The sequence below is a fragment of the Engystomops pustulosus genome, chromosome 1, assembly GCF_040894005.1.
Source record: "Engystomops pustulosus chromosome 1, aEngPut4.maternal, whole genome shotgun sequence".
Taxonomy (NCBI): domain Eukaryota; kingdom Metazoa; phylum Chordata; class Amphibia; order Anura; family Leptodactylidae; genus Engystomops; species Engystomops pustulosus.
Window position 1 is genome coordinate 145,771,290 of NC_092411.1, and position 26,159 is coordinate 145,797,448.

Genomic DNA, 26,159 nt, shown 5'->3' on the forward strand with positions numbered 1-26,159 from the left:
AACAGCAGAAACTCATCCCAGAAGGTCTTGTATCAGTTTCTACATAGCCAGCCCTGGGCGATTTAATGATGGGCTCCAAATGGCCTCAAAATTCAGTTTAGTATTGTGTTTTTCGTATACAAATTTTTCCAATAGTAGAGATATATTAACCCTATCCTAATATTCAGAAATATTCTAATATTCTGGAAGAGGGTTCTTCCAGTGGAAATTTACAAGCAAGATATAAAAGTCGGAGAATCGCCAATTTGTGGCTCTCCATTACAGAAATGTCAGAAATATACCCAACAATGCACACTATTCACAGACAAGGCAAAGTAGTTTCATATGCAGCATGAACAAGTTCTAATGCCTCCATTCAGTATCTCTAGATTGACATCGCAGACATTTGTCATCTGCCCTACAGCCCATTTTAAATAGTGAAGTAAACTCTGAGAAACACATACAAGTTGTAGACACAATGGGGCACATTTACTAAGAGTAGTGCAAACTGCACTAAATGCAATTTGCCTGTGTATAGTGCAGCGTGCACTAGATTCATGATTTCTGGCACCCGTTCTTCATGAATCTGGCGCTCCATGTACTGCCCCGACAGAGTACACCAACTTTTTTTGGTACGCCTTTAACATAGGACCTGCAACAGATTTAGGGATGTCCACTGGCACCAATGACTCATTCTGGCATATGATGCCAGGTCATCAATATCTTGATTTGGTCTTTGTAGAGAGTAATAATTGAGGACTTCATGGCCCTGGCCCATATTATCTGCCACTGTTCAGGGGTAAATTGACATCCCAACCAGGATTCCCATCGAGTCATATAAGAATGTATGGGGAAAGAAGTATTGATGGCATTATTCTATATATAGACGATATTAGGCCTTTATTAGATGGGGCTTGAGCACAATGGGCTCAAATGGAGTTGTACTAGGGGCTGGATCTTAGCCTAAAACAGATAAAATAAAATGTCTAGTTTTGTCCAGCAACGAATGAGGGATGCTTCTTAAGTAATACTGAAAAAGGGAGGACTTTTCTCTTAAGCGGGTCTATCAAATCCCTATTCTGAATAATGTCTACCTGCAACCAAATTTTGAGCCCAGATGTTGTAATACTTTCAGGAAGATGTGGGGTAAAGAGAATCGGTATAAGAGTGTAGCAAATATAAGTCATTTGAAAGGGAACCCTACATCTTAGCCAGATATCTCAAGTAAAGCTCATAGGAGCCAAGAGGGTAGTCGACTGGGTGTGGGGAAGGAGGCCCTGTATCAAAATCGCAATATGAGAAGGTGCTTGCCATAATTTTTTCAATTCCGTCCATCTATTATAAGCATAGAATGTGGGGTCCAGGATGCTAAGTGACAGAGATGGGCAGAGAAATAGCACAACTTCAAGTCTGGGAATGCCAGACGTCCTCGGGAGACCCTGTGCTGTCAGGCACCGACCTATGAATCCTATGTCTCCGTCCATTCCTAACAAAGTCAAGACATGTAGACTATAGTTTATTCAGGATCGACATAAGGACATACTTACTGTTATGGACATCTTCCTATCCCAGGAAGCATATAAGTAAATGTTTCCATTTATTCAGTAAATTAAAAATTTCCATAGGTTGGGGTAGGATAAACACCCATATATTTCAAGAATACACTTTTCAAGTGTAAGGGAAGGCCTCTTGCAGTCCAGAAATTTCATCTTAATAGGAAGTGCTTCTGTTTTAGATGTATTTATTTTATATCCCAATAAGCCACCATATTGGTCTAAGATGACATGCAGGTTTGGGAGGCTAACCACTGAATTGGATAGAGACAATAGAACATTGTCTGCAAATAAGGAATAAATGGCTCAATGCCAAGTACATATAACAGGGGAGAGAGCGAGAAACCCCGGCCTGTGGCATTTAAAATTAGAAAATATGGGGAATGAGCATGGGGGAGGCGCACTGCTGCACTGGGTGAGGAATTCAATCCCCGTAAATCCTGGATGAAGAGACCTTGAAACCCAAACCACTAAAGAATGGCCATCATGAACATCCAATTTAAACGATCAAATGCTTTCTAAGGATCCAAACTCACCATAAAATATTACTGTTACGTTTATGAAGTACATCCAGGAGATCGTCTGCCCATCGAATATTATCTCCCGCTTGACTGTATTTGACAAAGCCTACTTGGTATTTATGTACCAATTGCGGAAGCCATAAACCAAGCCTCTCTGGCAACAGTTTGATGAATATTTTAAGATCAGAATTGAGAAGTGCTATTGGTTGATAGGTGGCACAGTAAAGAGGATCTTTTCCTTGTTTTGGAAAAAGTCAGGGATGGGTCTCCGTCCAGGAAGGTATGAAACAACCAGACAAGGCGAGGGAATAAAATATTGCTTAAATTCTTATAACATGTAGTCCTGTAGCCAAGCAGAAGTCATTGTTGAACTTAGTGGAATGGTAGTAGGGAATATAACCTAGTGTAATAGTCCCCAAATATGTGTGCCACTTCCACTGGGTTATAGCAGATGTTGCCATCGGAGTCTTTAATACAATATGGATTACAAATAGCCACCTTCTCCCTAAGCTGTTTAGCAAGGAGAGTGTGGGCTTTATTTCCCTGTTCAAAAAAACATTAACTAGAGTAACGTTGGAGTAGTTCCCGTATTGGACAGAAATATAACCTGTTAGTGTGTCTGTTAGTGTCCCAAGCAGTTGAAAGGCGGGGCATGTACATAGTTTACCTAAAATCTGCAGCACTGAAATATCCCCCAAAAATTAATCAATGTCGGAGTAGATTTTATGGGAGGGAAAGAAAAAAAGAGTTGGCTGAGGCCCTTGGGTTGTCCACTCTCCACAAGTTGTATATATAGCGGCAAATCAGTGTCCGGATACCTGATGCCAGATATAGACATGGATAAGACAAGATAAACAGGTCAATATAAATAAAAGACTTGCCTTTGGTCTTAGCTACCTCAAATACTACACCACTTAAATACATATAAATTATTTTAGGTAAATATAAATACTTCTAGTCCTCATACGGTGATACAGCAAGTCCCATGTCCGATAAGGGGAGAATCAAAGGAGGAGATAGAAGTATGCCTCATTGTCCCCGTCGTTATGAACAGGGCATATGAATTCCATCCACAAAAAGGCAAAAAAAATCCATCTTTTTATCATAAGGGCAGCAAGAGGGGAGAAGCAGAGTTATTCAACAACATCTGGCTGTGAAGAATGAGTTGATGCTTGTTGGCACTTGGTCTGCACCTTTGGCCAGGTCTGCGATAGTGGGGGCACTGCTTGAGGGGAATTACATTGTGGGAGGTCTGACAGTCGGAGCCTTCAGGGTTTCTCTCGCAATTCTCAGTGGACCATTCCTCCATAGAAATGGGGTCAGGAGTTTGTCAATGGCTACGGTACAGATAGAGGAGTTTAGGCAAAAGCAACATCTTAAAAATATTAACTCTACCTACCAGAGACAGAGGCAGATACTCACATACTTTAAGCTTTGCGGTCACATACTGCATGACAGGAGTCAAATTAAGGGATGCAAATTTGGACACATATTTATGAATAACTATCCCCAGGCAAACAAAATGGTCAACCACCATCAGACTCGAAGACTGTGAAATCAGAGCAGAGTAAAATTCATCCATCATAAGGAGGGCAGATTTGTGCCAGTTGACCTTTAGCCCCGAGAAGCACCCAAACTCATTCACCACTATCAGTAAGGCGTCAAGTGAGGGGCCAGGGTCAGCCTGGTAGACCAGCCGTTCATCTGCTTAGAGAGATAATTTTTCAGTGATAACCGCAATATTCCACCCCTCAATTGCTGTGCTACTATTAATCAGGGGAGACAGAGGTTCCAGCACTAGAGCAAAGAGAAAAGGTCCCCCTCCCCAGCCAAAAATATTCAGAGAGATGTATGCAGGCTTTCATATGTCTTGCATCGAGGAGAGGCTTCTGTTGGCAGACTCTGCCATAAAGCCCCTACTGGTGGAAGGCTTCAGTGATAGTTGACCTTGTGGAACTTTCTCCCATCTTGCTACTGATTCTCTGGAGATAAGTGATCTTTGGGTTCTTCTTTACCTCTCTCACCAAGGTCCCTCTCCCATAATTGCTTAATTTGGCTGATCGCCCAGGTAAGAGGAGGAGTTTGGTGGTCCGATACTTCGTTCATTTAAGGATTATGGAGGCTACTGTGCTCTTAGGATCCTTGAGTGCTACAGAAATTCTTTTGTAACCATGGCCAGATCTGTACCTTGCCACAATTCTGTTTTTGAGCTTATTGGGCAGTTCCTTAGACCTTATCATTCTCATGTGCTATGACATTCACTGTGAGCTGTAAGGACTGATCTGTGCCTTTCCTAATCAAGTGTCTACAGGGTTAAACACTCTGGAACTCAACATTTTTGATCCTAGGTGTTAGTGTTGGGGGTTGAGCTGTGACAATACTGCCTATCCATTGCAGCAGATCGATGATAGGACCTACAATCTTCTTCTGATGAGGCACTGCAGAAAGGCATTCCATCAAAAAAAGTATGCAGAATGACTGCTGTAATATTCTGATAAAGCAGTCATTAAGGGGTAAAACAAAAACAAATACAAATAAACGTAAGTTTCACCAGTCTGCAGAAAACCACAATAGTTTTCTCACCCATTGGGACATTAGTCAGCAGTGGACCCCACAAACTTTTATGGGACAGTCTTCAAGGCAAGCTGTTTATACTTAGGGAAGTACATAAGAAATCACCTACATATACATTATAGAAACTATTGTTATCAGGTCACTGAGTCCACAGATGCAAACAAATCTTCAAAACTGGACGTTCAAGGCTTATGTAAGTACTGCAGTTTTGTTTGTTTTTTAAATGATGATAACACATCAATTTTTTTGAAAAGACAACAACTTAATTAAAGGCGTCATACATATGAAAGAATAATGGGAAATGTAAACATTGCTTTTGTGGATAGCACACTCTATTCCTCATCCTCACTATTCTCCATTTGTTACTATTACCATCCGCTCTTCTCACAACCTCATCCAGGACTTCAACTGTGCATCTCCCATACTCAGGAATTGTGTCAGACTGTCCCCCACTTTCCAAACCTTCAAACTTAACCTGAAAACCCACCTGTTCAGGTTCGCTTACAGCCCGCATTAACTGCTCTGTTCTGCTGCCTCACCTCATGTCTCCATCCCCCTCTCCTTCCATATAAGTTGTCAGCCCTCACAGACAGGGTCCTCCTCCTACTTGTTTCCTGATCTCTGTAGTTTTGTATTTTGTACTTGCACCTGTTTTTGTCTTAATGTAATGTATGTGAAGCCCTTACTGATTGTACAGCACCATAGAATTAATGGTGCTCTATAAATAATAATAATAATAATAGTACACCTCTCCATATCTTTCTATGGGTTCACATACCAAGGTGCTCTGTGCAAGCTAATTGCCGGGGACATAACTTATAGTCCTATTTCTGCCTGTGTTTGTGGCTCGGGCAGTCCTTTCCTATTGTCAGAGGTGTGTGAGGAGATACACGAACAGCAAACAATGGACCATGGACCCATTGTTTATGGTCTGAGCACAGAAAAATGTTCTGTGCATGAGGCCTAATAATAAGTAATTTTCTGGTGAAACATTCTCTTTTAGATATAAGACTCTTATTGATAGATAATATGATTACAGCAGACTGAGTTCCGCTGCCATCATAATTAGTATTATTAGTTTAGACTGCTTACAGGCATCATTACACGTTATAGAGCTGGGTAGTTGCATAAATACTTTTTTTTTTCACTGATGAGGGTGAAAAGGTTTGATGTTTTCAAAGCAATGTTAAATCTTCAGTTTTTTTTTTGTGGACGTGAAGAACAAAACGGAAGAAAAATGGAGACACAATGGAGGCAAAACACAAGGGATGCACAAGTGAAGCTGAACACCAACGCCAATTTGAGAGAGCTCCAACATCTATTTGTGGCCTCTTGGTATGTTCGATTCATGTAATAATTGACCAAAGAAGAAAAACTTGTGCTATGGAACAGGATGCCTGCAGACATATGACCGCACCCTGAACTTCAAGTCCTGAAAGAGGACAAGTGACACATAGAGGATACATTTAAAAAAATGGTATAGTTTGCACCAGTTTTATTTGCCCTTGAATTGTGCAAAGCTCTGTTTAATTAATAAGCTCTGTTTTCAGGAGGTTCCCACAGTTTAACTTATTTTCTTTTTGGTGCACCTGGCTTCATGATGTTCTGACATAATTGTGCCAGATATCAGTTATAAATTTGTCGCAAATTAGGAACAAATACCACCACGCCCCTTTAAGTGCACAGTATTAAGCTGTATTAGGCATGCAAATAACAAACATATGTGAAATCACCAAACACTTTTTTATATGCAAATAAAGACAAAAAAAACTGGTGCAAACTCAGTACTATAATGGCCCCATAGTTAGGAAAGCCGAAGCTATGGGGCAATGTTTAAACTTATATTACCTTTTTAACTAGCTCTATGTGTCCTGAAAAAAAAAATAGCAAAAATGTTTAAGGTAGCATGCAAGAAAAAAATTATGGCCCTTACACCGGCGCTTACAAAATTTGCTAAATGCCAGGTCACTACAGCCTTTTCAAGCCCGTCATTAAGGGGTTAAAAACTGCTTTGAAGTGGTGTTTATGTTTGTCTGAATTGTCATTTGTGCTATTGGTCTACCCTTCTTATTTGGCATATTCCAGCTGCCTGCACTCTTTAGTCAAAATCCAGGTGTAAGCTTACCTGTACTCAGATGAAGTGGTGCGTCCTCTGCCTCCAGAAGATTCTGTACCTGGTGAAAATTTGTTGGTCGTTTAGTTTTGATTGGCAGATATGAACCAAACATACCTTTAAGAATGCTGTAGCTACACTGATGCAGAACCATATCTTGTTTAATCCCTCAGTGGTTTTGCTGATAAAACTATTATAACATTCAAGACCCTGGGAAAGCTGGGTGCTGCTGGCTGCCATACATGAGCACATAACACATGGGGCTTCCTGAACTGTCCAGACAGGACTAATCAACCGGAGCTGGATCACTCATGCACAGTAGCAGGGGGATGGTGCAGCGATTGATTACTTCTGTCTGTCAGGCACAACACAGTGATTACATCATTCTCTGGCCAAGTCATAACTAATGTAAGAGGAAAAGCGAAGGATGGTCATAGCCTCATTGCCTTGAATGTTATAATTGTTTTCTCAGCAAAACCACTCAGCTCTGGGATTAAACAATATATGTGCCTGCATCAGCAAAGCTACAGCATTCTCAAGGTATGGATAATTCATAATGCATGAAATCAAATGGTAGATTTTCTTTGAAAGGGGTCTGAGGTGGTTAAGCTGCACTTCATGTGTAAAGAAGAAGATTGAAACGCCATGGTCAAGCAATGTAGAGGATTACCAGTGTTCAACCCTCCCATCCTGGTGTTTATTAGGGGCATTTGGTCACCCAGCTATTGCTGAGTGGACATGGGCATTATATGGGTTACAAGTTTGATTCTGAGTTATTGTTGTAAAAATGACTTTACAGTTTAATTATTAAATTAATAATTCTAAATATTAATACAAATGTATGAGTTATCTCTTAATAAACAATGCTTCCTTATTCATCTAAATCTTTGGTTTCTGTATTATTATTTCTGTTATTAAAAATTCTCAAATTTCAATCCCCTAGTGATGTTTACACAATAAAGATAATTTTTAACCTATTACTTTTTTAACGCAATTTTACTCAGTTTTATAGCTGTTTTAGCTCCTATAACTTAATGATGGTCAGTGTAAGATTCCAGAGTGTGCATGGGGACTCTCTAAGCAGACACTTCATAATTCATCTAGTTCTGTGAGCTGACAATGTGGTTAGATTATCAGGGTACAAGGTTTATATACACTTTCATTTACCTTCTGAACATTGTACTAGTATCTGACACATAATAAAGAGAGATGTGACAGATGAGAGATGATGAGATCCATGAGATGGATATAACAAACAATGACATTCTCAGCCTTGCTAATTCACCCTTAACACACAGTTCTCCTATATACCTCACTTCCTGATGTGTTTTCTGGCAGGAAGTCAGCGTATCTGTGTAAGCTCGTGCTGGAATTCAAGGGTGAAGGCTAGAGGCAGAGAGGAGCTCAGCTCAGTGCAGTGTCAGACAGGTGAGAATATGTCTCCTAAACTCAGAAGATCCAGGACTGTGCACCAGGACTGATAGAGAAAGGTTGGAATTACAGTATATGCAAAAAATGTGCTGAAAAACCTCACCTCGGCTTATACACAAGTCAATTTAAAAAAACCATACGACTCCCCCCCCCCTCCCAATGCTCAGCACGGCTCCTCTTCTGTCTTCTCCTTGATGCTCCCATCACCACGTTTCCTCTTCTGTCCTCTGTAACAGTCAGCAGAGCCACAGCCATGCGCCCACACTATGAAATGGCCACATTTCTGCCAGATGTTACAGCAGAGATAAGACAGAAGAGGAGCCGCGCCAAGCATTGGACCGCCCGAAGATGAGTATGTAAGTTTATTAAACTTGGGGCTGGCTACTAAAGGGGGCTGGCAGGCTACTAAAAGGGGCTGGCTGGCTACTAAAGGAGGCTGGCTGTCTGGCTACTGAAGAGGGGTAGGCTGGCTGTATACTACAGGGGGATGGCTGTATACTAAATGGGGAAGGCTAGCTGTATATTACTGAGGGCTTTCTGGCTATATACTAGGAGGCTGGGACCAATGCATTTCCAACCCTCAGTTTATAATCGAGTTAAAAGTTTTTCCCAGTTTTTAGTGGTAAAATTAGGGGTCTTAGCCCCCTCATGTATATACGGTATATCTTTGAAATCCTGAGTTGTCTGGCCTCTTATTCATTTTAATACTGCTTAAAACATTCTTTCCACAGGACTTGGAACAGGTTTTCTTATGGCTAGTTGCCATATACATCCTGTATGTCCACTAGGCAGTGGATTTACTTGTAGGAGTCTCACTGGATTTGCTGTTACATTACTTTGAGAGAGAACACAAGGCATCATCGGATCAGTGGGCAAAGTAAATTGGACTCAGCTTCAGGGTAGGTACTGGACAACGTTAGTCACTGCCCACTTCCCCCCTGGTGAGAGAGATTTTTATTAAACACTTTCAGTACAGACAATGGCATAATTTTGGGAAAAAAATGGCGAGCAGCACAATATGAGCATTGTTATGTTTTTAAAGGGGGAATCACATATGAGAATTTGATAAAATTATTATAACTTTGCAGTTATTATTTTATCCTAAATGTATACACATTTATTATGCTTTCCTCCCAATGTATTTTTTAATATTTATTTTTAATTCTTCATGGCATATACCTGTTTTAGACAGATACAATGCATGGATCAACTACCAAAGCTCAATTGGGAAATAAAGAAGTCAGAAACATCTTATAAATGACATGTTTACTTTCATTTAATGCTGCCTTCAAACAACCTCCATGTTAACCACAGAAGAAATAGAACAAGGCAGTCACCTGAAATAAGAGTCACAGAAAATACATTATCAACATTATTTATATATCTTTACATATTATCTATGTGACTTTAGCAATTTCTACAAGTATTCTCATCTTATCCACAGGGCCTTACATGAAATGAAATATACATAATATTCACATATGTTTTCTGCCAGAGATTTATTTTTTGGCAATAACATCCTATAATGCCATTGGTGTACATTGACATTATCTTACAGGTGGACTGTAATATGATTTAATTTATAATATTCTGTATTCTAAGCTTTTACCAGTGCTTTGTTCTTGAAATACCACTCCTTTAACATAGGCCTAGGATGGCCAGGATGGTTCTTTGAAAGGTAACATACCATAATTCTACTGTTATGATCAATCTGATGTGTTACCCACAACGGACCTTGAACAATCACTATTTGTCCTGCAAATTATTATGGCTGAATAGGTCAAATGGTAGAGGACCTCTTTTATAAGTTGTATCAGCTAAAGTTCCTGAATTGTCAGAAACTATATTCTCCCTGGACGCCATCTTCGCTGCATACCAAAGTCTAGAACCTTGGCCGCTAGACTGCAGACCATCAGACGTTTTTCTCCAAACTAAGACTTGTGTCGCTGTTTGGGCAACCCACAGGAAAGTCTCTTCCATTTCTCATGAAGATCATATATGACATTTCCTCTTCATTCGATCACAGCTTCCTCTGCACTTGTATTCTGTGCCTCTGGCTCCCATAAGAAGAACTCATGAAGCAAAGTGTTAACAGTTTCTGGACACTCCAACATGACCATGTGACTGCCCTCTTCTATGATCTTTAGAAAGCTGACAAGAAGGATCTGGTGGGAATAAACACAAAAAATATACATAGAATATTATCCAAGTGATCCAAAATGTAGAAAAAAAATTAACCATATATTGTGCTAGTCATTAACGAATTCTATCACACAAGCTTGTAATACCAGTGAATGAAATAAATCATTAACTTCTATTTGGACCTTGTAATTGGAGAGGACAGCAGATTTGTGCTCCATCACAGGAACAGAGCTCACAGCATGGTGAGCTGACATCAGGGCCGCCACCAAGAATTTTAGGGCCCATGATGTCTTCATCATGTAAAAAAATTGATTCAGGCCAGAAAATCTTGCAGACACATTTATCATATATTAGGATTTATCATATAATGGCACATTGTGTGCCAGTGCATGATGTAAACCCGCCCTTATGCTTATATCAAGAGGATTTGGTCAATTCTACGTCATTCTGGATGATGCAACCACAATGGGACAAGAAAGAAACTTAAACTAGAATGTGTTACACTGCTGGTAATGTGTTAATATGCTGGTAGTGGTTTATTAGGCCAATTGCTTATGACAGGTTCCCTTTAAGTTTGTAACATGCTGTGGCTAAACATAAACACGATGCACAGTAACGACACACATGATGTTCACTCGTAAAGCAGATTTAAATGAATTTACCTCTGCCATCCTTTGGTCTTCATCCAGTGGAACAAACTTGTCGTGCATTCCATGGACTAGCAGCACAGGGACAGTTAATTCTGCATGGTAAACTTCATCTCCCTCTGGCCAGTACTGACCACTCATCATGGCCCGTAATACAAAGGATGACACATTAAAGGCATTACCCTCTCGTAGAAGCTGTTTCTCTTTGGCACCTTGTCGTGCAAAGCCAGCCCTAGTAAGAGAGATAAAGAACTGATCACAAAAATGTCAATAAATGTGATGCACGCCTTTCATATTTGTGTTTTTACAGTATTTACATAACCATATTTAACTTTCTCTAAAATGACATTATCTGAAAACAATACAATCATAAGAATACCACTAATATTGGTCAACATATAGAAAGAATGAATGGGTTTTCATATGAGATCTGTAGGTCGTTTGATCATATACACATGGTCTGGATATCAGTGGGTGATTAATGTTATTAGATGGTCTTTCGTCAAGTACAAAATTCAGTCAGCAGGCCAGATGCAGGAACCCCTTGCTCTTGTGGCGATAGCTGCAGCAGGGTTAACACAGGCACTGTAGTGGCCCACGCAGAGACTTTAGGATGGCGGGTCCCTCAAGAGGCGGTCTGCTTCTTATAGTGACTTGTTAGCTCTTGGATCACAGTGGCTAGCAGGTTAATCACACCGGTCTCTGTAGTCTACTGGCTGATGTGGAGCTCGCTGCAGCGACTGAAGGGGGTTGTGGATTGGTGTAACCCCCGGGGCAAACACCTGGCTTATTATCTCCTGGCCCAGAGATCGTGAATCAGGTTTCCCTTGAAGTTGAAAATAAGAACCAGGAGGCAGGAGTGGTGATCCAACAGGCTAGCTCACGGCTCAGTTTACTTCAAGCTTAAAAAAACCACACCCATAAACTGGAGGCACATTTACAATTGTTGAAAAACAGTCCTGTATCTTTAAAGGGAACCTGTCACCAGGGACCTCATTTTCACTAAAGACAAGTTGCAGAAGCCCATCACACATGCAGTGCACATATGCCTTTCCTAAGTATTTGCATTTCAATATGACTGTGCTACTCACTTCTCTTGGCCCCCATCTTTGTGCTCCCGTATAACTCCTCCCTCTCCCACTGATGTCAACTCACCAGGCTCTGTGAAAGAGCAGGAGGGAGGAGCTGTACAGGAGCACAAAGGTGGGGGCCAAGAGCTGTGCAGTCTCAAGCACAGACAAGTCACATGTTGTTTTTGAAATGCATCCAAATGCAAAGCCCAAACCCTAGAACTTCAGAGATGATTCTGTCAGGGTGCAAAAGTAAGTTATAACAATTATATTGTAATGCAATTGCTGAGAAAAGGCATATCTGAACTGCAGGTGTGATGGGCTTTTGCAACCAGTCTTTAGTGAAAATGAGGTCCCTGGTAACAGGTTCCCTATAAGATACAAGCCCCAAACTGTCACTCTGCTACATTCCTCTGTTCCCGTGGCAGTGTGCTCTCTGTCTTAGGTGGACCCTTATATCTGGGTCTAAGCTCCTATGGCTTCTCTATAGTCTCCTTAGTGCAAGCCTTGGCCTCCACACTGGGATATTCATCCAGATAATCCTGGAGACAGTGTGACTTGGGGGATCCTTTGGGTTGCGTCCACATGTTCAGTTTTTCAGATGCAGTTTTTGATGCCCAAACCAGAAGTGGAGTGAAAACAGTGGAGGGGTAGCTCTTCTTAATGATAAGTCCTCACCTATTATGAGCCACATGGATTTTGACGATAGAATTTCTTTAAATTGTCCGGTAAACAACGGTAAAACAATTACAGAAATAAGTGGAGTGGAGTGCTGATTTGAACATACATATTGTTCTTTTTTTTAACCCCTCACGCGTGACGTTTTGCTATCAGGATGTATTGCCACCGATAACACCCGTGATCAGTGCTAGCACCGATCGTGGTTGTTAATTTGATCCCTTTGGGGTAAAGGGTTAAATAAAACCCCATTAATGCATGTCAGCATTGTATATATTCAAATTGCTGAAAAATTGTGCTTAAGAAAAGGAGGAAATGAAAAGTCGGAGTTCACAGCAGAAGCAGTTAGTAAATGTTTCACTCACTTGAGAAAACTCCACGCAAGGCAAGGAGACAAACAATGCAACACACAAGTGGGCATGTTGAAGATGGAGCAGAGACTGGGCTCAAGAGCTGTGGGACCGCCACCATTTATCATGACAACTTTGTGGACCAAGTCTGGAAACTCGTGTGCCAGGAAAGTGCAAAAGGAGACACTATAAATGTACAATAAGAACAAAAGAAAAGAGAAATATTTAAGTAAGCATAGTATAGATACAGCAAAAGTATGTAAATATGAAATTCTTCTAACTCTATATGAGTATAATCCAACACCAAAGAATGCCCCATCACCAACTTAACCTTTGTGACCAATCTACTTAGATAAATCCTCCCCTTTCCTGGCTCCTCTTCTGCTCCCTGCACCACAGTGCAGGTTCTTCTCTCCTCTAAGTGCTGATCAGCTCTGTGTGCCAAGCTGGTTTTATGTGGTGGCTTTAGGACCACAGATCAGAGCTGTGCCAGGAAAGGTGGAGGACCCAGGAGCAGTAAAGTACAGGTGACAAGTACTTACTGATACTGGATCCTCTTCTGCTGAGGAGTCAGGACACAGAGTGGAATAGCAGGACAGGACCTGGGAGCAGTAAGGACTTATCAGCTGATAATCATTTTGATACCCGGCCTACATTGAACACTTCAATCAGGTATGGAAGTGCTAATCGGACTCTGATTTTCATGAGGATGTGAACCGCAACTCAAGGCAAGTGGCAAGTTTCAGGTTGTGCATACTCTTCTAGCTCAGTAGTAAAGCTCTTCTGCTACGGATAAGAGAAATAAGGTGCTGCATTTATCTCAGTACTGCTAGAGTGACCAGGAAACAGGACTGTGTAGTTGGACTCTTGAAGTCATGATTTGGAGTAGGTGACCATTGGGATGTGGCTGGAGTCAAAGTTAGTTGTCAGAGATGGAGTCAGAAATTCAGCTTACCAACTCCATAGCCCTGTTATGCAGCAGTCAACTATAGCTGTGCCCTTGATAAAATGATCATCAGCAAGTGTGACCACTTCTATAAAGGCACTTTATTACTTCAGTTTGCCAGTCTGGAGCATTCAGGTGTGTGTTAACAAATTGTGAAGGATGAAAGAAAACAGAGAAGCAATATTTGCTCCTCATTAATCTAGTCAGGGTTAATTTCCAAGATTCGAAGTTCACCATGCTCAAGTGAAACAATCTCATAGGAGTTCATATGACAGCAAAATTCACCCCAAGATCAGACCATGCAATACTCAAATATATATATATATATATATATATATATAATATAAATAAATGTGACCTACATCACAGTCCCACAGGTGCAATTCATGTATCTATTTATTAACCATTCATGCTCCAGTGTAGCTCCTAGCAGTGTAAATATGCCAAAAACTTCTAAGGAGCTTCGCTCTGGTACTTTCAGAAGAAGTTTTATCTTTGTTTAAATGAAGCCAAGTACTTGTATCCCTCCTCCTTGCTTTTTAAGCGTTTCCCCCTTACTGTTCTTATACTCTTTGTTAATAAAAGAACATGGCAGCACGACAAACTATGTACTTTAGACAAACAAGACCAAAATGGAGCTGGTATAGGATGTAGGATGCACAGTGCTGCATTTGGTAAAAGTCAAGCACAGAATATAAGGCTTATAATCTAATAAAGAAACCGTACTGTGCAATAGAAGAAGCACGCTACAGACTCCAGGGTCAGCAAAGTGTGTGGGGAGGGGTGGGCTATGCAATGTGCTTTTTCCCATCATTATAATTACAAGAAGCAACTTCATGTCAGCTCTGTCCTGTCTACAGTCTGCCCTCATTTTCCCACACACAGTCCACCTCCTCCCCATGCATCGGCTCAATTCAAAATAATCATCTAGTGTGCACAGAGTATCATCCACAAGTCTGCTCCGCTCACCATCACTATCTCTCTAAGCTTTGTAAATGGTACAGTTGGGTCAATGGGAACAAGGGTAAAACGTCATCACAGCAGTTTGATATACAGGATGATGATTTACTTGTGTGTGCTGTCTCCTCGTGCTGCTGCATGTCAGCAGTTGCTGTCTTATTTTCTTCTGTACTCCACACTCCCCCCCCCCACACCCCCACACAAGGAAGAGGGGAAAGTGATGGCATCAGTTGAACAGCCTGGCTGACACATACCTCTTAGCAGATAGTGTGTATAGTAGTCATCAGGCTTTATTGATTATATAGGTCTATCTGAGTAACAGTGCATAGGTGTATATGTTGCGTATGTAATAATCTGTGTGTATAGGTTACGGTAACTGTGATGGATGTTAGTACGGATGTGAGGATGTAAAACTGTGAGGATGTAAAATTTGTTAAGTTAGGGTCACTTCTATGTTATACATTCAGTCTGAGATTCTGTTTTGTGATTGGCTGGACTCTGGACACTCAGCATTATGGAAAGTGAGGGACCAGGAAGTGCCACCTACTTCATGAGAAGCTAAAGATGATAGAAGAAAAATATATCGGGCTGGGTCTCAGGCTAGGAAGAAGCCAGTAGCATGATGTTATCAATGGAATTGTTGTCGAAGGATCTCTATAGATGTGTTTCTAATCTAAATTGCATAAATCAATCAAATCAAACTAAATGTAAACAAAATTGCATGAATCAATAGTGTATATTATATTATTATTATTATTAATAAACTTTGTAATATACTTTATTAAAGAAATGTGACCCTTTTTATCCACTGCCTTTCCCCCTTATTTCTTACTTTATTTTGTCTGTGTAAGTCAGCTTTTTGTCCTGTACTCTGCTGATAGCTGATAATAACTTTTAACTAATAACTCTTTACACTCAGTCTCTGGTTAGCCTAATCTCAGCAGATAGCTTAGTCATTAAATAAAATATTCTCTAGGTATGGAAAAAGTTCCTACTTTCCTTATATTATTGCTGTCTATAGAACTTCAGAATTAAAGCTCACTACAGGAGAAAGAAGAACCAGAAAAAGGCATAGAGAAGCTACATTAAGAAATAAAGTGTGTTGTAAAGTTTACTTTTATCACCAGGGCTATTAATTTCTGAAATAAATAAGCTTTAAAGCTTCAACATATTAATAAAGCTTACATTTTATTCTATCCCCACCCTTTTGATACCTGATCTTTAGCATAAAGTATGTCAATTGATTCTCTAGCAATACAGACTACATACTACAGTAAAAACTAGAGGAGAACATGTAATACTTTTATTGTTGTCCATTCAAGAGTTAAGTGGAATACTGATAAAGAGTCTGCTTTAAGAAAATATATGCTTATAAATGTGCCTTTTTTCCAGAAACGCCTAAAATGCCCTGGAAGTGAAAGTACTCAAGCAGCTTTGTATTAAAACAGGATAACCCCTTTAATTTTATTATGCTTGGGAAATGTGTTACTCGTGCTTCCCTGATTGTAATATGACCATAACATACACATTTTTTACAAAAAGCATTAAAAGTTACTTTTATTGTTTACTTACCCATATGAATGTCCCACCAAGATATTTCTTTTCTTCCCATATCGCTTGAATACACATCTCATGTCCTCAGCAAGGGCATAAAAGGTATAAGCAGCTCCTATCTGTGGTGCTGTACTTGAGCCATGCCCCACCAAATCTGGTGCTACAACTTCATACCCAAGTTTTGAGAAAAAATCCAGTTGCTCTTTCCAAATGTCAAGTGAACCTCCAACTCCATGAATAAAGAATAGGACCACATCAGAATGTGTGCCTTTGCAGCTACTAACACGTCTTTGGCAGTCAACTTGGACAACTTTTTTTGGCTTTCGTTTTTTGCGCCTCCCAGGTGGTAAATCACTCTCTTTTGCTCCAGCACTTTCATTACCTGTACTGGTATAATCTGAAAGCTCTACTTCTAAAGTACCAGCTGGTTCAGTATTTCCATTGCGGCAGTGCAAGATCTCAGATCGAAGGGCGGCACCAAGATTTTCTATTACAAGCTGCCCATTACGATAGACAGTAATTCGTCGCTTGCAGTGGATCAGTCCTCGGCCTGAATTCTTTCCATCCTCTATGTCTTCCTCCTCCCCACCTCCACATCGAGAAGGCAATATGTGTCGCACTCTTAAAACCCGTCCTGGCTTCACTTCTAGAAAATCGAAGCCATCGCTGGTTTCTGAAATGTCTGAAGGACCTACAGAATTTGGGGTTTTGCCTGTTAGGCAGTACATTATCCGTTCTGCTATGCTGGTCAACATGGTGTCTCCTGTAATTGAAAAAGAATGACAGCATTAACAGGGATCGCTCATGACTAGCACATGATTTTCAATGGTGGTTACTTACTATACATTCATTATTTATTTTAACTGCAAGAATCAAAATTATACAAATATTAAAATCAGGATTACGACAACATCCTACATTACTACTGGAAGTACCACTAACAAGATGTGTCCTCTTCTTCATTTATGATCCATAAGCAGACATCTACCTAAGAAGTACAGAAAAAAGTGGGAAATAGTACACCCTTGTAAATTCTCTGCAATTTACAAAACTCCTAAATATGTTTCCAAATGCTGATTTTTACATCACCGAAGCCAATAATAACTAAATTCTATGGCAGCTACAAGTTGGGATAGTTTTCCATCAGGCGCATGGATTGCTGAAGTGAAGAGCTATTTCACAAAGAGATGTTTGCTTCCTCAAAATGTAGGTACAGTCAATTTTTACTTGGAAACAAAGAAACTGTTTAAATATTCCTGGACTCATCCCCTCATTAACACTTTCTCCAATCCTGAAAGACCCTCTGGACTAATCAATGGAAGGTTCTGAAAACTGAACCAAACAGAGAATATATAAAAAATATGATATGCTGGAATACAGGGTTCACTCTATGGAGGCTGCCGGTACAAGCTAGGGTGTCCCATATTCCCACCTCCAGGGAATTACTTTTGATTTGTATGTTTCTGTTATTTTCTCCCTTTTTATTTTATAACTGTGTTGTCGTGTTGTGTGTCATTTTATTTTGTAATTATTTTATTTTACCATCTTTTTGGAAGCACTGAACACCTTCTGTAATTAAAGCTTTCACTTTAATGTTGGTCCCTTTACGCTCTGCACACTCATACCCTTGTAAAGTATGGTTAGCTGTGTGGAGTGAGTGCTGAACATGCATGTCTAATTGTGTGACATGGTGTCAGCTTGAAGAGGCAAGAGCAGATGTAGAGTGGGATACTTATTGGTCCCAGTGTAAATTCAATAAGTAGCGGCAGCAGATTAATTGGAGTGTGGAACTACCCGTATATACCCCCAGTAGTATATAGCCAGCTAGCCCGCTGTAGTATATTGCTAGATCCCTGTAGTATACAGCCAGCCCCCTGTAGTATATAGCCATCCAGCCCCCTGTATTATATAGCCAGCCCCCTGTAGTATATAGCCAGCCCCCTGTAGTACATAGCCAGCCAGTCCCCTGTAGTATATAGCCTGCCCCCCTGTAGTATATAGCTAGCCAGCCCCCTTTAGTATATAGCCTGCCAGCCAGCCCCCTTTAGTATATAGCCTGCCAGCTAGCCCCATGTGGTATATAGCCTGCCAGTCCCCCCTGTAGTGCCAGCCCCGTGTAGTATGTAGCCTGCCAGCCAGCCCCCTGTAGAATATAGCGAGCCAGCTCCCTTTAGTATATAGTTAAGGACCTTCAATTAACCTTCAAGTGTAACCATTTAGTAGATAGCCTGCCAGCCAGCCCCATGTAGTATATAGCCTGTCAGCCCCCCTGTAGTGTATAGCCTTCCAGCCAGCCCCTTGTAGTATATAGCCTGATAGCCCCCAGTATGGTCAGCACATAAAAAAAATTCACAGAGTACTCGCCATCACACAACATCACAATTGAGCGCTGGCCAGGCCGTGTACACAAAACTGTTGCAGACCTGGAGCCGGCATCCACACACATAAAGACAGAAGAGCAGCTGCCTGGAGCGTCAGAATGGTGAGGGACAGGGATTTAGAAGGGGATTGTGTCTCAACGTTGGATTTCGGCGCATGGGCACCGGCTTTCATGAGACAGAAATCAGTGGGGCGGACCATCGGACGACAGAGTGCTGGATTTAACTTTAAAATTGTGTCGCAAGCCATGCACCGGGAAGAAGATGGTGAACTCCAGCGGACCTGCGCGGTGAGTGATACATGCAGGATATCGGGTGCACAATGTAAGTGAATTGCCGGACACTCCAGATTGGGGAACGCGCAGGACCAGATAAGTAAATGTGCCCCAATGTTTGGTCATACAGTTGTCATTTAGCACACATATCATATTGGGGCACATTTACTAAGGGTCCGCAGCCGCGAATCCGTCGGGTTTTTCCCGAATATTTTCGCTTTGCGCTGTATTTCATGGGATTGTGGCGCACACGATCGATTTTTGGCGCACAGAAATGGCCACCGGACAACCCGAAGGATTCGGAAAAACCGCAGAATTTATAAAGCCATTTGTGTCGCAAGATCAAGCACTCACATACACCAGAAAAAAGCAGGTGAACTTCGGCGGACCTCGGCGCAGCAGCGACACCTGGTGAATATCGGCGCACGGACCTTAGTGAATCCCGGCAGAACCCGAATCAGCGTCGGAGAACGCGACTGGACCGGGTAAGTAAATGTGCCCCATTGTGTTTCAATGAGCTGCAATCTTCCATTACACTGCTTGTTACTAGGTGACACTTAAGGTATATGATTCCTTTTCCGCCCCCACAATACACAATGTTCAGACTTTACTCATTTGCAATTTAAATCCATCTAGAATCAGACTGCATTTCTGGCAGTTACAATTATTTAATTCCTTGCTTTTTAAATTCCAAGAAATGTATAACAGGAATGCTTGAACAATAGATTGGTGAAGATTATGGGACATTTGTTCCCTTCAGTTTGCCATATTTAAAAGGGAAATACACCAGCCACTTAGCTAAAAAAACATTTTGTGTACTGTATATACAGTAAAAGTATTGATACTTGAACTTTTATTCCTTTTGAAATGTTACAGCGACAAATTGTAATGTGTTCTAATGATTTTATTTAATAGAGCAAAACAAAGGGTGCGCCGGCTTTGTGTTTGACTTTGTACTGAAAAGAAAGTCTATTCTGCTTGCACGTGTATTTATTGCAGTGTTTGCGCCAGTTTTGTGTCACGGCTGCACTGTGTTTGTGCACCTAAAAGGGGGCGTTAGTGATTAGTCTGTGGCACATGTATTACAGCAACTCAACCAAATTGTGTCAAATGTGCACTAAAAATTAAGAGCAGTTGAGGGTGCGCCGGATAATTGAAGACCAGTATTCAATAATCTGCACATTTGTGAAGTGAACTGCGCTAAGGCACTTTTTTTGCATCACTTCTGATATATATGGGTCATAGTATCTAACATTTTTGAAGTGTAAGGAAAATGAACAATGCCTTTCCAAATTTTAGCTAAATAAAAAATTAATGTGTGGTGTACATATGTATCCAGCCCCCTGTATACTGATAAATTAAATCCAGTGTCCACAATCACCTTACTAATAAAGAGAGGACATCTGAAAGGGTTCCGGGAAGTTCAAAACATATTTGTGAAGAAATTTGTATTGTAATATTCTCTTTCTTATTATGTAGAAAAGTGTAAAAAGGGAGAAAATACATGTTCAACCCATTTAAATATCACAAAGTGCCATTTCCTGTTTTGAAATTCCATTTTTGTGGGGTGTGGCGTTCTTGCCCTCCTTTTGAGAACTCACTGTGGCCAGCAAATTTTCTAAAGTGAAAACGCAGAGGTTGTGGCATATTTCCATAGAATTGCTGAAGGGTGCAGCTGCCCCGCCTAATAGTATGTGGTGGCCTATTAAAAGTCTCCACCAGAGAGGGTATGGTGCAATTTGTGATAGTAGTTGATTTGCCTGTGTCACCATCAATTTTCCATTGTGATTAATTTTTTTTACTGTCAGGTAAGACTAGAGTCTACACTATATTCTTGTTGCTGTTATTTTTTATTGTACACATTGTACTTTGTTCTCAAAAGACTGCAGGAGGTATTTTCACATACTTTTTTAAGGGGTTGTCCTATTGTAGCAAGTTAGGCCCTATCCACAAAATAGTGCCTAACTTGCTGATCAGTGGGGGTCTCAGTGATAAGACCCCCACGGATCATGAGAACAGGGGTCTGATGTACCCCCATCACACCCTGAGATGACTGGAGCAGCAAATTAAGTACTATGTGAGTAGAACAAGAAGAAAACAGTTCTTTTGCCACATGGGAAGCACAAATTGCCGAATTATGAACTGTATTATTATGTTGGAAACTCTATGTTATATTTGATTAAATATTCAGTTTCTAGCTACGGGAGTAAATATTTTTATTTTTTTATGCTTGAATCCATTTAACAGGCACGTAGCAGAATGCAACCCTTTATGTTGTTCCTGCCAAGTAAATTGAAAAGTAACACATGTGGATGGATGCTGACAGAGAAAAGGTGTTGCCATAGTGATAGGATGCAGTAGCTATGGTTACAGTTTCCATGATGTAAGGACCACTTGGCCTACACTGTTCTTTTTCGTGACCTACTTTATGTTGGCACCAGAAACATTTTGTGATGGAATAGTATAAAAGGCATGGAAAAGTATAAAAGGCATATTTTTATATATTATTATTATCACACCTGACCACCACAGTATGTCAAGAAGATGAAAAATTATATATCAGGTAAATATTCAAGTAGGTACAAGGTTAGATAAAGAAAACAAGCAGATAGAGCATACATGCTAACTTTTGACAGTTAGGTTCAGGAGGCTGGCTCACCAAATCCCCTCCAAAGCCATGCCTGCATTTGGGATGTGACGTGTTTCTCTAGGTGACAATGTACAATGTATGAATTGCCCATATGAGATACAAAGGGGGGGATTTATTGACACTGTCTCAGGCCTCTTAGTAGATGCAGGCTTAATCACCATCAGGTCAGTTCTGCTCAGAACAGGTCTGATATGGAGGAAATGTCTGCTACAGTCTCCACCGGTTTTCGGGAGGACACTATAGTAAATGCAGTGAGCTAGTCCGTTTCTGCTCTTGCCCGTAAACCTCTCACCACGCTCCCAACATGCCCAAAGTGACATGCCCCCGCTATGTCTTAAGAGTATGATGGATGTGGAACCTTCCATTAGATTTGGCCGCTCTACCCACTCTTCTTGGACTCTTCCCTTTGTATGGGAGACTCTCAGATGTTCAATAAAAATTGGCAAATAGTAGACAGACTGGATACATCAAGAGACTCTGTATGCCGCCCACAGACCTCTCCTCCCCCGTGAATAAGGGGCAGGCGTGTACATTGGCAGCAGTTGGAGATTGGCTGCTGCCGATGTATGGGGCTGTTTGCTCAGTAATGTCACATATACAATCATTTATAGTTAAAAATAAATGTAACTTCTTCTCTTCTACACAAACGGATTTGATCTCTCTACTTAGTGCTTTCTACGGTAAACATTTTTGTGTATTCTTTGTGTAGCTTAGGCTATATTCACACTGCCGTTGTCCGCCCGTACCGTACCGCAGCGGGCAACGGCAGTGCACGGGGAGAAGAGGAGGAGGTGAGCGCAGCTCACCGCGCCACTCCATAGCAACCTATGGCGCACGGCGCCGTATTACGGGAAAAGATAGGACAGGTCCTATCTTTTTCCTGGGTACGGAACGGTACGGTGCCGCACGTGTGCGGCACCGTACCGCTCCCGTAGGGTGCCGTGCGCCCATTGCTGCCTATGGGGGACGTATATTGGCCGTATATACGTCGGCCGTATATACGTCCCCCATACGTTAGTGTGAATGTAGCCTTACTGCTACAAAAACTATGGGCTGACTACACAACTCATAGTCAGGAAGCAGCTTCTACAGGTCTTTCCTCAGAGGAATTAAGCCACTTGCGTAAGGTGAAACTTTCTTTTGGTGGACTGTTAACATTTCCATTTGCACTCTTCCTGTGTTGTCAATTTTTTGTACTATTAGTGTCTTATACTGAATTTCACATATGGCCACATACAATCGACCACTGATTTCTTGTTTGCTGACTGATAAAGCACACATTTGTGTACACGTATGTTAAAGTAGAAAGTTACAGCCCTCTCCTTATTGAAATCACATGCTTGCTCAACCACACAAAGGGCCACATTTACTAAAAACTATGTGCAGTTTGCCTGTGAAGGGTGCAGGGTGCATGAGATGCAGGAATTGTGGCCCACATTCTGCATAAATCAGGCACTCCCTGCACTTACCCAACTTTTTTTAGTGCACCTTTAACACACTTTTGTCGGACTTTGCATAATAAATGTGGTGCACGGTCAAACAGTGCACCGGAACGCCCCTTTTAGTGCAGAAATTTGTGTCACTTCGTGAATAGTGCAATAACACATATGTGGCGCGGACACTTCTTAAATATATGTGCAGGCAGTTTGCACATATAAAAAAAACTGGAGAAGGCACTTTAGTAAATGTGTCCCAAAATGTGTATGTGATAAGGAAGGGAAAAATTTAATCACTGCAAATATTCAAGTTGAAAAATCATAACATAGTATATACAGTAATGCTGGGCAATGATGCATTTTGTAAGAGGCATGCAGGCATAAGCTAAGGGCAAAAAAAGGTCAGGTAGCCAATAATGAACACTGTTCTGCATTCATTTTTGTAAGCAGACAAACTTGTCAGTTGCATAACCAGTGAGTGGGTTGTACTGGATGTGATGATTCACTTACATACAAATCTATGCTCCCAGACATAGCGCTGACCTACTTACCCATAAAAAGAAGTTACGCAGTAAACTGGAGGGATTGTACATAAACATGAAATAATATCTGTCTTCATCATATTATATAACTCAGCTATGAGCTAGCTTTTGTAAAATCTATCTAGAAATTTACCTATTTATCCAAATGCATTTATCTGCCTCTCTCAACATCTTTTAATATACCTGTTCTTTAAAAAGAATCATTGTTGGATAAATATAAAATATCTCTTGTACAATATTACTTCTCGATATACCACCGTTACATATGCCATATGCTGATATGGTAAAGAAGATTTGTAACAAAACTAACCTGCCTAATGTATTTTTCCTCCACGCTGTATGTCACTTGATTGATTGGCTAATTCACACTGTGTCACACATTTTATTCCTCATTTATAAATGTTAACCCCACTCTTGCCTGTGGACCTGTTAAATGAACGCATTTGTGGATACAGAAGCCCAGTTGCAACCTATTTATGTTATGGTCTGTCCTTGCAGTTCTGCAGAGCACCCCCTCATGGCCTACACTACAGCATTACCGTGCAATTTTCACTGCCTTTCCCTCCTTGCCAGTTATCATGCTGGCCTGCATTATACCCATGTTATTCCAATGCGGGTATACATATTACATTATTTGCTTACCTTTTTACATAGGTTTTTTTGCATAGGTATAATATGTTTCAATAATAAATATTCCTTTTCTGTACATGCTTATCTATATTGGATTGGGTAATACATTATGTTCCTGGTTTACTTGTACAAACTTATACAATTGTAGCATTATATTTTTATGTTCTCACTAATGTATTACAGAATATACACATCCAATGCTTGCATATCAAATGACGTATGTAGTACTATATAGGTAATAATCTGTGTTTTCTTATAACTAGGGCATGTAAGTTTATAAAAGCTGCGGAGTATATATCTTCCTGCGTTACCTCTTCTTACAGAAGTAGGTCAGAGCTGTTTCTGTATGTGAATCATCATTACCATTAGAGCCCACTCTATCTGCAGCAGTGACAGCCAGCAAAGGAAAAACATTGGAAATTGGTCTGTAAATCACAACATTACCATGTGTGACATGCTGCAGATATCTTACCAAAGATAACAGAAAGATAGTCTGCAGGTGTAGAAAGTTAAAGTGCAATATGATCTGTTCAGCACAAATTGAATGTTAATACCTGTTTATTCCTAGATATTGCAGAGCAGAGTCTGTAATTCGCAAAACTGGATACCTTGTGTATATCTATACTTTGCATATTCTCCCTATCTTTATGCAGCATTTCAGTATTTACTGCTCTGATTATACATTCTTGCTGAAATATTGCATTGTCAATAACAAGAAACCCACAACCACTGCTGGCAATTTCTCTGTTAGGTGACTGCTAAGACTAGTAACATATAACATCTAATAATTTAAGTGAAATTTTTTAAAAAACTATCTTCAGTACACAAGATTCTCCCAGTACACACAATAATAACATCAGGGCCAACAGTATATGATCATAGACATATTCAGGTAGCATAATAATATTAACAGTGCCATTTGTTGTTGTGAACAGTGTGAGCCAGTCAGCAGAGATAGACTGTGTCCTGAAAGGGTTAACCTATGGTTATGATCTAGCCAAATAAACAGCAAGACCGCTTTCAAACCTGAGTGAGCACTGGGGTTGGTAGGCATTGATAGAGGCTAATATAAACATATGAATGGGATTGCTTACCTCATTTATTGTCACGATTTTTGGTGCTTGTGAATTGGATTGGTTAGCAGACAAGGATCAGAGGGAAAGATGGATAAAGAGAGAAAATCCTGCAGTGGCAATCTGCTCCTGAGGCTAATTCTCTTATCCTACACCCAATGTCTACATCCACATTGAATGCAGCAGCATGGATACTTGCTTGTTGTTTCCCATCTAAGCTTTCCTACTCCCCCTAAGATGTAAACCTTCTCCTGCCCCCCTACATGCTGTTGCCATACAGAATCTCAATGTACCCCTTCTTAGAGGTGTGTGCGCAGCACAGCATAGAGGACAAAGCTCCTATCAGAAGCCATTGCAGACAGGATGCATCATCCAATAGGATAAGCAAAGGAGAGTAACTTAGTAACAGTGCTGCGTCCTGTCACTTTAATGGGATCTGACAGTTAACCCTTCCTCTGCTGCAGCAGGAGCAGATTTACTGTATAAAACTACATATAATTAATGCATTTTCATTGCACATGGCTAAAGGTACAATGTGTACAATTCTTCTGTTGATTACATAAAAGCATCAAATAATTATTATTAATAATAAAGGTGCTAGGCAAAGCTAATCTGTAGGAATATTTGAAGCTGTTATGAAAAGCAGCAATATCCTAC

The 26,159-nt window shown here is 40.6% G+C and overlaps 1 protein-coding gene across 1 annotated transcript; it reads right to left on the reverse strand.

Moving 5' to 3' along the window:
* Positions 1-9,422: 9,422 nt before the first annotated feature.
* On the reverse strand, positions 9,423-25,829 carry ABHD8 (abhydrolase domain containing 8). The gene is made up of 5 exons (XM_072155588.1): positions 25,524-25,829; positions 16,537-17,281; positions 13,074-13,244; positions 10,976-11,192; positions 9,423-10,336 (listed from the first exon to the last, which is right to left on the reverse strand). Exons 2-5 carry the CDS (start codon positions 17,271-17,273, stop codon positions 10,184-10,186), a joined length of 1,278 nt encoding a protein of 425 aa, XP_072011689.1. The 5' UTR covers positions 17,274-17,281; positions 25,524-25,829; the 3' UTR covers positions 9,423-10,183.
* Positions 25,830-26,159: the final 330 nt, after the last annotated feature.

Coding starts and splice junctions, on each gene's coding strand:
- ABHD8 (XM_072155588.1), bottom strand. CDS start 17,273: ATGTTGACCAGCATAGCAGAACGGATAATGTACTGCCTAACAGGCAAA. Junction 11,193..13,073: donor CTTGCGTGGAGTTTTCTCAA/GTGAGTGAAACA, acceptor CTCTCTTACTAG/GGCTGGCTTTGCACGACAAG. Junction 10,337..10,975: donor AAGACCAAAGGATGGCAGAG/GTAAATTCATTT, acceptor TATTCCCACCAG/ATCCTTCTTGTCAGCTTTCT.